Below are 11,526 nucleotides of genomic sequence, written 5' to 3'. Positions count from 1 at the left end.
GCTGTTTATTTATGCGTACGTGTCCATATAAATTTTAAGTGTTAGAAAAGAAAAAAATGTATGCTAAACGTCCTTGAAATTCTTCTTTTATTCTTACTTTTTATTTATATATTTCGTGAATATAGTATGGTTGATTACAGTAAATATTACATTTATTATATTAAATAATTTTATAATTATATGTAAGCACTTTCGAACAGCTTAACATGTAATTATTGCAATAAAAATAATTTTATTTTCGTAAATCACATAAATATATATATATGTATAATTTGTTTGGTTATTTTTTCTTTGCTTATAAAAAGAAATATATATGTGCTGATTTAACTGACATTATGATACAACATGCAACAAAAACGCAACACAATTAGGTTACTTAGAAATATAATTAGATATATTCAAACAATATACATAATAGTCAATATCACATTATTTCGTCGTCGTCGTCTAGGTAGGTATTTTGGTTTGAAACCAGAGTTGGTCAGAAATTTGGATTTCTCTTCGCCTCGCACTCGATTGATTGATTTTCTGTTCACTGTTGGACTTACTGAAAGTATTTTAGAGGTGCTTGGTAGTGAGTGATTCTTTCTGACTTGACTTGCTACCTCAAGAAAGTAAGGAAAAACAATGAAGAGTGGACCGGTAAGATTCTTTCTGTTGTTTATCACTCGAAAGCTTAACATCTTTCAAAGGTAAACGTATAACACACCCCTGAAGGTACTTACCTAACCGGTGTGTACTTCCACTAAGAAAAATAACACGAATAAACTTGTACATATCCGGATCTTAGTTGCCTAGTAACAACTGACGCAGTATATTTTTGCCAAATTATAATAACTTATGGTACAATATGGCGAATATTTGAATAAAGTATAATGAAGTTGCACATGTATATGCCATAAACACGTGCTATAAATTTCCATTGGAAAAAATACTACTTTGCTAACGCAAGTTTGTTTTCAAACATCACCATAAACGTCATTTGGTTTACAATATGGTTCATTATCTCGTTTAGCTAGCCGTTTCTTTTCACCTTCTGTTTTCTTTTCTTAGTTGTTAATTTGGCAGGTAGTTTATTCTCTCTCAAGCTTTGATAAGAACTGCATGAAAGCTGCAGAACTAATTAGAATGCGACTAGTAAACTATATGAAGAATGATCATCACAAACTATTTTGATCAATGTGGAAACTCTAAACCTAGACAAGAACAGATCCTTTAGATGATGAGACCAGACGAAAACTGTTTTACATATACTTCTAATATCACTTTGTTACTTGTGCAAGTTTTATATTTGTGACTGTTTCCTTTCTATTAATATTTTGGAAGAAAAAAGCTAGCCTACAAATTCTTATCTCAAAACAACATATTATTAACTAAAAAATTATTAATTAAAATTACTTTATCTCCTGTAATAAGTTATGAATCAATTTTTATCTAATCTAATAAAAACATTTTTTGTAAACATTATTTTTGGATTATTTTCAATTGAAAAAAAAAAGAAGTGATTTTTTTTTACCGTATCAGCAGCAGCGAGAAAAAGATCTGTGACAATTCGCACTATTTCTTCTTGTTCTATCTTGTCTTCAAGAAGCATCTGGCTTAAAACACCCTCTACTGGCTCTCCTGTCTCGGCTTTGGAGAAGATATCTTTGACATTATCTTCTACGTATGCTTTTGCTATAATTAAAATAGTATTCTTAGAAACTGATCGGTGTGGATCCATCTAAATTAATTGAAAAGTAATCAGGTAGTTAACATTTTTGAGTATTAATTTATCATGTTTTTTTAAGCAAAGAAGTGAAAATAAAAATATTATCTATTTTAGATTAAAAGTGTTATAGACTTTTACAGTTCATCAAACACACCTAGAAGAAATAACTTCCTAGTGAATTACTGGTAAGTCTGCAAGCTGACGGCGCAAAACATCTGGTTTTGCTACCCGTGGTGAGAGAAGTATAGATCTTTGTGTAACTTTGTGCTTAACCAAAATATACTCTCTTGTTCTATGATCTGTTTGTTGTAAACCCGAGATTTTTCTATGATGTCAACCTATAAAACTTACATTTAATTTAATAGATTTTTTTAGCTCATAATACTTGTGAATTGAATACGTATTACGACAGTAATTTAGTAAATATTTGGTTTAGTATCGCCATCTGTTGACCAAAAATACCTCTATAAGCAGATTTATGGAAAATTATAAGTCAAGACAGGTCTTATGGAATGAAGGATAAAGGCATGACAAAAAATTGCTTATCTCAATTTTTTTTTTTTTCATATAGATTTGTGTTGTTTTTCTCGCAAAGTACTATTATATTTTTGCTCTACTTGTGTTTATTTTTATAGATTATTTGGTTGTGGATATTTTCATTCTGCTTCTTTTTTACAGCAGTATTCCTATGAGTTGTCCATCCATAGCCTATATATCTAATTAATTATTTAATATTCAGTCCCGAATCGAGAGAAACTAACATTTTTTTTTTTGAAGTTACTATTATTTTCAAAAAAAAGTTCAAAAGACTTACCCAACCCTAAAGCTCTGTCAGCTGCTTGAACGAACCTCCGCCACACGGGTAACTTAAGCCAGTATGCAAGCCGAGGTGGGATCATTGTCATATGAGCAGATTCCGTAAAGATTTGCTGAACACAGTGCACGAATTCGTGGATATTCCCGATTTTACTGTCAGACGTCACACATCCCAAACGCCGTCCAAATATCATCGTTCCTAGAGCTGAAATAAACGATAATAATAAAATGCTCTGCTATACATTTGTTCCATGTTCAAATACTGGTAAGAAATAATATAAAGGAGCTTGTCCTTAACTTTGTTGAAACGATGCTCGCACATAAGTAAAGTTATCCAGAGACAAATTTCGCACACCTTAGATAAATTTGACAATAGATGTTTCGAAGTCTAAAGAAATATTTGAAATGTTCAAAGTTTAGATAAATTATTTACTATAAGAATTTCATCTTTTTTTTTTTTCAGAATGTAATGCATTATCGTCCCCAGTTACAAAATAAAAAATCTGGGAAAAAAAAAATCCCCTGAGAAACAGTACTTTTGGCATAACAAATCTGTATTGCAATGAAGTTCTCTGACGTACTACAGGGGCAAAATGTTTATTTGGAAGGATAAAAAAGAAAATAGAGGATTAGTGTACAAACATGAATATAAGAAATTTGTAACTTTCAGATTTATCTTATATTAATGTCTAAAGTAGCTGTAATAGATTATTAAGTCCAATATATTAAACTTTAATGAACCAGTTTTGAAATTGCATGTTTCCCAATTCTACAAAAAAAAATGTGTAATACGAAATACATAAGTTATGGTTACCTTTATTTATTCTTAGCTTACAATCTTTTGATTTCTCCTAACTTGCTAATCTTTTTCACGGAAATGTGTTTGTTGTTGGGTGAATTGAAACGATTTTGGAGCCTCACTACGTCGTTACAGCCTATGTCACCACTTCCGGTCATGTTCTTCCTGACGATCGTGGTTCTTGAAAACAGCCCTGCAGCGTAGTTTCCATTGAAAAGGGCCATGTAGTAAGGCTGTCATGCCCAAATCAGACAAATGAATAGCATAAATACCCATTTCACTCTCAAGCTGCTTGAGGCATACGACGGTTGGATGGATATATCGTAGAAGCAATTTGTACCTGAGACATGTGAACGGCTTTAGCTACTGATTTTTCAGTTCATGGATTCTTACCTGTTACAAAACGCCGCACTTCTTACCCTGGTTGGGTACGACTTGTTTCAGATTTCTTTCTAGATGGTTCTGGTACCTCAAGTTGATCTATATTCCATTGTTTTTCAGTGGCACTTAATACAATGGATATCCCCCCTCTTGAAAAGTCCAAATTCTTGGCCTGAATACATTACTTATGATATGGTTTTATGAATACTTTAAGTCATCGGAAAGGGTTGTTACATACCCTTTTCAACACCGATTAATTTTTAGTAGCATTGCGATACCTACTTGACGCCAGTAAAATGTAGTTCTGATACATATCATTCCTTCGCGACTTTATATTGACTATGGTTGTCATGCAAATTGGTGATTTGCATATTCAAAATAGTTTTAATATAACGTACTCAACCCTTTGTATAAGAAAGTGTAAATCTCTATCACCCAACAAAATAGAAATGATATATATGTATATTCTATCATGATTACAAACAAGGAACTCAAGTTTATTCAAACATTATTATGACATCTAATTTATAATATAACCTAATAGGACTTTAGTCTTATAAAATACGAGTGGGCTTCTCTGATTCATCTCAATAGAGGAATTGTTCCTTCACTGCATGTAATTGTGATATCAGACATACGAGCAACCAATCAAGCTCAATTTAACCAATAAACTATGATTTGGTAGCGTATTTTGATCGTTTAATTACATGTTGCAGTGTTAACTTCCTTATAGTTTAACTAACTTATTTGGCTTCAATTACACAGCCTGGCGATGGTTTTATTGTCTTGAAATGTTTACATGTTCTACAGTAATTCCTGTACACTGAATCCGAAAATGTTATCCATTTTTCTCCATCACATACAGATTTTTCACAAAACGTCATAACGCAATACATAAAAGACCACAACACGTAGTTTGAGAATAAAAGACGTAGATTTCACAAAAAAAAATCAGGATGAATGAGTATGCATATTCGTTTGATATCAATATTCTTCCCTTTTTCAATGTGAATTATGGTGAACGAAATAATAATTTGATCTAAGTAAGAGTTTTTTCTCCTTCCCGATTTGTAACAAATCGTTACGTGATAGAAAAAAAATGAATATTATTTTCGAAATTTGCGAAGCTGAATTATGGAAAATCAGTTATTAATACCAAAACAAACTTTTATGAAGTTTAAATTCGCAGACCTGTGTTATTATATGACCAATGGCATATTCTAACAATATATAATTATATTGATACATTACTGTATTATATAGATAACATACCTTAAACATCCATGACCTGCTTACGAAAGTAAAATACCATTTGGCCTCAACAACTGTTAAAGATTTAAAGAGCGCAGAAATGTATCAGCATAGGAAAACCTCGTAAACCCGTTGATCTGTCTGACTTTGTGAGTCACATTAACAAACATTCTAAATTATGTAACAAAAAGACTGAAACAATGATGCATCAAAATGCGTAAACACATAAAGTTATATGCACAAGTGAAATCAAGTTAAGGAAACGATTTTACGTAAACAGTCAATTAAATAGACAGATCTTACTGTATTGTATGAAAGACTTATGATATGGAGAGAGCATTCTGAATCAGTGTAGCTTTTTTATAATACAAAATACTCTGTATCAAAAAATCACGTTTTTAGTAAAAGGCGTAAATAAAATGTTAAAACCTTATAAGAATGCTTAAACATGCGAGTTTCAAATTTGTAAGGTCAAAACTAATTCATATTGCAGTTGTAAACAATTGAAACGAGCTAGACATTTAAACAATTGCTTATAAAAGACTTTCCGCTTAGCCAATGTCGCTTTACTTTGCGTAAAAACAAACAATGTGTAAGTTAACGATCAAAAACCTTGTAATTAATTCGTGGGAAGATCAAAACGCCCTAAATGTTCACTCCACCAACATCTGCAATAAAAACTTGTTTAATATTCTATCCAACAGGTGCTTATTTCTTATTTTATTTTTATTTTAGTGCTGATACGTAATAGTTAGCCATGTACAAACAAGAATATTTTCAAACCTAATATAACACCATCACTTTTATGTTTAGCTTCTGTACAACTACAATGTTTCATATAAGATTATCTATCGATTTATTATTTCTGCTTTTGCATTATTTTAAACCCAGAAGTAAAAGGAGCTAACTACCATAGACAAAAAAGACAAAATGCTAGCTATACTTACAATCAATGGACCAATTGTAAAGTTCTCTCTCTAAATTTTCTAATTCCATATCTTCACCCCGTACCTTCCGCCACCTGTCAAGCAGGTCGTTGATAACCTCATTAAATACCCTGGCGTGATCTGAGACACTTTGTTGGCGGAACACTTTGTTGAGACTCTTACGCCTTTCACTCCATTGAGGGCCATCCCTGGTTTTATAGAAACATTTATATAACAGTCCATGAGTTAGTATCTGTTAATTAGCTCTAACTAGATATTATTCACATTGATATAGAACATTCTTAGATTCTTAGTTTAACTTAAAATGTCAGATTTAAATGACGTTTCTAAAGAAATGGGCATATAATAGTAAATACGTATAAATTATATAAATCCAAAAGATAATAAGGACATTAAACTAAAGCATCGGTTGAGGATCCATGATTTCATGAAATTTAGTCCAAATACAACACTTACTATCAAAAGATGTATAACGTTTAGTTACGTATATTTATTAGATATTTTACTTACACTTCTTACTATGACATTAATAAGTGACAGATGTATTACACCTTATATTTAACTTTTATGTATTACCCGCGTTTGAGATAATCACCAATATATTCAATATAGTTACATATCATTTCCGGCAATCGTAACTTAGTATCTCTAAAGAAGTTAGTAATGTACACTTACATGAAGAATAGTCCACGCCGAATGCCGTTAATTTCGTTGTAAATCAGCCAGGGCTCGGGGACTAGGTGCATGGGATAGCGCCCCTCATTTTGATAAACCCTCTGAATCAACTCACCCTCTGCAACAAACACGGCTTCAACGGCACCCAATTTCTCGCGATAGATACTGCCTAACTCCTTATGTCGTTTATCACAGTATTCGTGGATCTTAGGAGCGCCTCCACTACAGAGAAGGTCAAACATTGTCCCAACCAAAGGTAGACCTTTGGGTGATGGAATATGCTCGTAAGGTTTGCCCGAGGTGACGCTGTTAAGGAATGGCGCCTTTGCAGGACAGGGTGCCATAGCACCGGGGCTGCTATTACGGTGATGAAACGGACACCTGGCTTCAGCTGGCTGTAGCGAAGGTGACGTCAAACTTGAATGGAAGCTTTTCTCTATGATAGTGGGACGAGAGGTGAAGCTATTTAAAACTATTCGAAACTTTTTAATAAAAAACACACACAGTCGGCGAGACCCTCTCACTGCCATATCGTGTAGCTTGCCAAAAACCGAGTGTAACTTAAAGGTGAACAGGCTCGACGCGCAACAGGTAAGGCGAGCTCTGTATCGTTGACACAATACACGACCACTCGCGACGGCTGTAAAATGCCGTCTGACAGCTTTTGGTTTGAGGTTTTATAGCAGTACCTACCACTCGAATAATCACCCCGCTCTGGATCCCCCAGGCATCACGCACTACCACCAATGCCGGTCGAGCGGAGCTGTATACAGCAAGAGCAAGTAGCAGTCTACCTGGCAGCCATGAGTAATTTACTAAAACCGCTCTGTTCTCAATGCTAACTAACTCAGCATTTTTAAAAAAACACATTTTTGTCTAAAGATATAAAATCATTATAACAATGTTATTAGATTAATTCAATTGGTAATAAATACATTTAACTTAATTAGATATGCGTTCATACAATCAGATTAAAGAGCAAACCGTCATATTTTTCGTAAAGTACCAACTTCCATTGCAGAAAGTAGACTTAAGTTCGAAAGGCGTGTGTGTGTGTAATTGTTTTAAGGCACAGTTATAAAATATTGTTTTACCAGCTAAAAGTTAAGTATATAATTCTACTGAGGAGTAAAGTTGTAAACTTTCATGTGGACATTTCATTAATTTTTTGCTACTGGTAATAATAAAAATAGACAAATCTATTTATTATATAACCACTGGGCCTAATGTGCAAGTCTTAGTGAAAACAATCAGGAAAAAAATAAGTAAATAAAAACAAGTAAGATTGTCAATTAAATAAATATCTGTGCAATTTATGGAATTGAGTATCTTCTCTGTGAATTCAATAAAATAAGTTGTTTTATGATTTATTTTGTTTCTGGCAAATCCCTTCATCGTCTCTCTCTATCTGTAGTTACTATCCTACATTGTAAAATATTGATCCAACCAATAGAATTATTTTGATAGATAAGCATGTAATGCTAAAATTATTAAAGTTGGCTAAATCAAGAATTAATGAAAAAATTAGTCATACAGATGCAATATATATATATCACTGAGTACCCTTTTAAAGAAAATCACTGAAAGAAAAATATCAATCCTATTATCTGACTAACTTGCTAGCTTATAGAAATTTCGTAGAAAACAGAACGCAAAAGGAAGGCTCAAGTATTATCAGTATTAAAATTAAAAAAAAAGATTGAAAGTCAATTGCTTTCCACTACTTTTGAGTAACATTTTTTAATGCAGCTAAACCGTGTAGTTATATAAAAGCTGATTAATTTATTAGAACTAGAAAATATATATCCGTGGCGAGCATTATGTAAGTTCATCTACCTTATCATTCAAACTTTATATATAAAAAGATTTAATACATATGTTTAATATCACATGCTTTATTGAACATGGGCATCGCTTCTCTCGTTAATTTATAGTACTTTATTTAAAATCATAAGTAAAAAATCAATATATTTATTAAAAGATCGCTTATCCTTGCAATTGAAAAGATATATCTGCTACATAACAGTCACGAAAAAATGCATCTAATAATTGAAACATTCAATTTTGTTTTCAGAGAGTGAAATTATTTACAAAATGATGACTCTTATAAACGATGTTCATACTGTGAGCCTGACGTGCAAGTAAGAGAGCGTTCAACAGTAGTTTCAAAAATATAGTGTCTAACATGGATATTTCTTAATTAGAAAAACATTTAAATCGGTAGATTACTAAGTAACCAAATACATGTTTTTAAAGTTAACAAAAATGTGATTAATTAGTCTCATGTATATTGTACAAGCGAATGCAACTGAGCAACAGTACAGCGTATAGCGAAGTTATACGTGTTGCGTTGTTAAAATCGCTTATTGTTTCTAGAGCAGTATTTCTCAGCCAGATTTTACATATGACCCCCGCGTCCGGGCTTTGGTCGTCGCAACCAAATATTATCTCTAAAAAGATGAAAAAACAGTTCGTTATAATTCATAACAAAGGTAATATGTGCACCCCTCGGACACCTCGAGGACTCAAAAAAAAATTTTGACTCAGCGCAGACAGCTCGTGACCCCCAAGAAACCTGCTTGCGAACCCATTGGGGCGGCCCACCGTTTGAGAACTACTGTTCTAGAGTTTTCGGAAACTACAGTTACTAAGTATTTTCGACATACTACATTTTCGTTTCTTTTTATTATACACCAATATTATGATTAATAATATTATAATTAGTGGATTTGGTTCAAAGCTATATCGTATATGATAAACTTGGCAATAGACGTCAAACGATATATTAAACTACAGCAAATTAATTTCTATGAAAGAAAAATATATGGTAATTATGTGCTTTTAAACAAACATATAACTGAAACAAAACCATAGCCAGAGGTCAGTGATGTATGGGGTTTTAAAAGGTCACGTTGAATAACTTATCTTTAATTTTTAACCATTATTTCACCACATACAAATGAAATCTGAGGTATTTGTTCTACAACTCCTGACGTTCCTCCATCTTGTTCTAGATTGAACGCTCTTTATATTAATGTGTTTTCAGAGAATCATTATAAAGTAGTCTTATGTCACAATATACTGTATTGAAAATGCTGTTTTCCAAACGGACTCAATAACTTTTAGCTTTCCTCTTTAGGGTATTGCTTATCATTTGTTATTGGATAGACAGACTGAATAAAATAAAATAGGCTATTATTTATTTACAAGTTTGAATCTCGAAAACAACATGTATATATATATATATATATATATATATAAATTATTTCTAAAGTCCCGCATTTCAGAGAAGGTATTTAGGGGAATGAAACACACAGCTGGACGTTAGATGTAACCAATAGTTGTTTGTGGCCAATCACAACAGAGCAAACTTGATTATTATCAACATTTGTAAGGCTGTTAAACAGAAATACTTTGTGAACGTTAGACATATAATTATTGTTACGTATTAGAATTTCGAATAGTCCGAAGCCGAGTTAACTGATAATTTAAATTTAGTAATTAAATTGTACTTTGGAATTAGTATTTAAATATATGCCGATATATTAGTCAATTTACGATATTTGCCAACAAGATTGATACACCGTTTTCGTTTTTAACACAAATACGTTTTAATATACACACAACAGTACAATTTACAATAACAGTTATTACAAATAGTTATTACAAACAAAGATTTATAGACAAAAGTTTCACAAACTTACAAACAATATAAAATCTTTCTAGATTGGAACTCCCTTGATATCTTATCGAGGGTTTACGATGAGCAAGTTAATTTCGAGTTGATGTAAGTGCGATTCGCCGGGAAGCTAGCTAGTTATATGCCTTGTGCTCTCAACCCATCTTTTAGGTTTGTGAATATGCAAGTGGCTCATCAGACCGATTCTTGATACACGATGGCGTGTGAAGTGGGGACACAGAAAGTCCATCGTTGTAGCACACATAACATTACTGTTTTCATAAACAAAAGCGATGTTATTTTTTAATCACTTTTTACAAATTTAGGATTCAAATTTCTTTAACAGTTATTCTCTCTCATTGTGCACCTAAATCTTTTTTTGCCATCTTATTCGGTGTAAAGATATCTTAGTTTGACAATGGTAAATTTGTTTACAGGAAAAGCTTCTAAGATTTTTGCTGAGAAAATCCTAACATATATAACTGAGTTTGTTTTTATGTACTGTTGATATAAATTTATGCATACAATAGTCCCATGTGATAAAATATACTGAGAATTTCAAGGAACTGATTTATTCTTTAATTTCTGCTTATAACTATTTCTAGTTTCGCCGCGTGCGCACCACTTATATTAATAGTTCAAGGGCTTGATTTGAGTGTTTTTTTTTGTGTGTGTGCAATAATTCAAATACTTTCGATGAGGGCGCTAAGAAAAAGAAGATTATTCTAACGACTGAAACGAAATGTCAGAATTGCATGAAAGTATTTCTTTACTTGAAAAAAAACGTCATCTACAATATAAACATTTTACCAAGCCTATTCAACAGTCGATGAATTCTTTCTCAGGCTTCATGAAGAAGAAAAGCAGATAACTGAATACACTATGCAAGCGTTGGCGTATTTTATCAAATAGGTACAAGTAAACATCTCGGAGAAAAACGTAAAGCTAACATTTATGGAAATAGCATCAATTCTGGTGGTCCATCGCTTGCGATGATGACATGTTATATGCCTTGTGCTCTCAACCCATCTTTTAGGTTTGTGAATATACAAGTGGCTCATCAGACCGATTCTTGATACACGATGGCGTGTGGAGTGGGGACACAGAAAGTCCATCGTTGTAGCACTTGTCACTGTTCTGTTTCGTCTGTCTTCCTCGAAGAATTTGAAGGTCATTATGGTCAAAGTGCGCCAGTAGGATCTGTTTTGGGTCGACTGCTCTAGAGGGCGGAGTACAATCTTGAACTTGCACCACTGAAGGCTTTGCT

At 32.7% G+C, this 11,526-nt stretch overlaps 1 protein-coding gene across 1 annotated transcript in view; it reads right to left on the bottom strand.

Annotated features, from left to right (window-relative positions):
- Positions 1 to 6,924, bottom strand: part of LOC106460600 (cytochrome P450 315a1, mitochondrial-like) — a 12,461-nt gene extending 5,537 nt beyond the window's left edge. The window contains exons 1-5 of the mRNA XM_013920318.1: positions 6,581 to 6,924; positions 5,906 to 6,093; positions 2,526 to 2,732; positions 1,517 to 1,677; positions 726 to 745 (exon numbers count right to left, since the gene is read on the bottom strand). Coding sequence (XP_013775772.1) covers positions 726 to 745; positions 1,517 to 1,677; positions 2,526 to 2,732; positions 5,906 to 6,093; positions 6,581 to 6,924 — 920 coding nt within the window. The remainder of the gene's footprint in view (positions 1 to 725; positions 746 to 1,516; positions 1,678 to 2,525; positions 2,733 to 5,905; positions 6,094 to 6,580) is intronic.
- Between the last annotated feature and the right edge of the window lie 4,602 nt (positions 6,925 to 11,526).

The sequence above is a fragment of the Limulus polyphemus genome, unplaced genomic scaffold (genome assembly GCF_000517525.1).
Source record: "Limulus polyphemus unplaced genomic scaffold, Limulus_polyphemus-2.1.2 Scaffold802, whole genome shotgun sequence".
Lineage (NCBI taxonomy): Eukaryota > Metazoa > Arthropoda > Merostomata > Xiphosura > Limulidae > Limulus > Limulus polyphemus.
The sequence above is the reverse complement of the archived record's forward strand: the minus strand, read 5'-3'. Positions and strand labels throughout refer to the sequence as shown.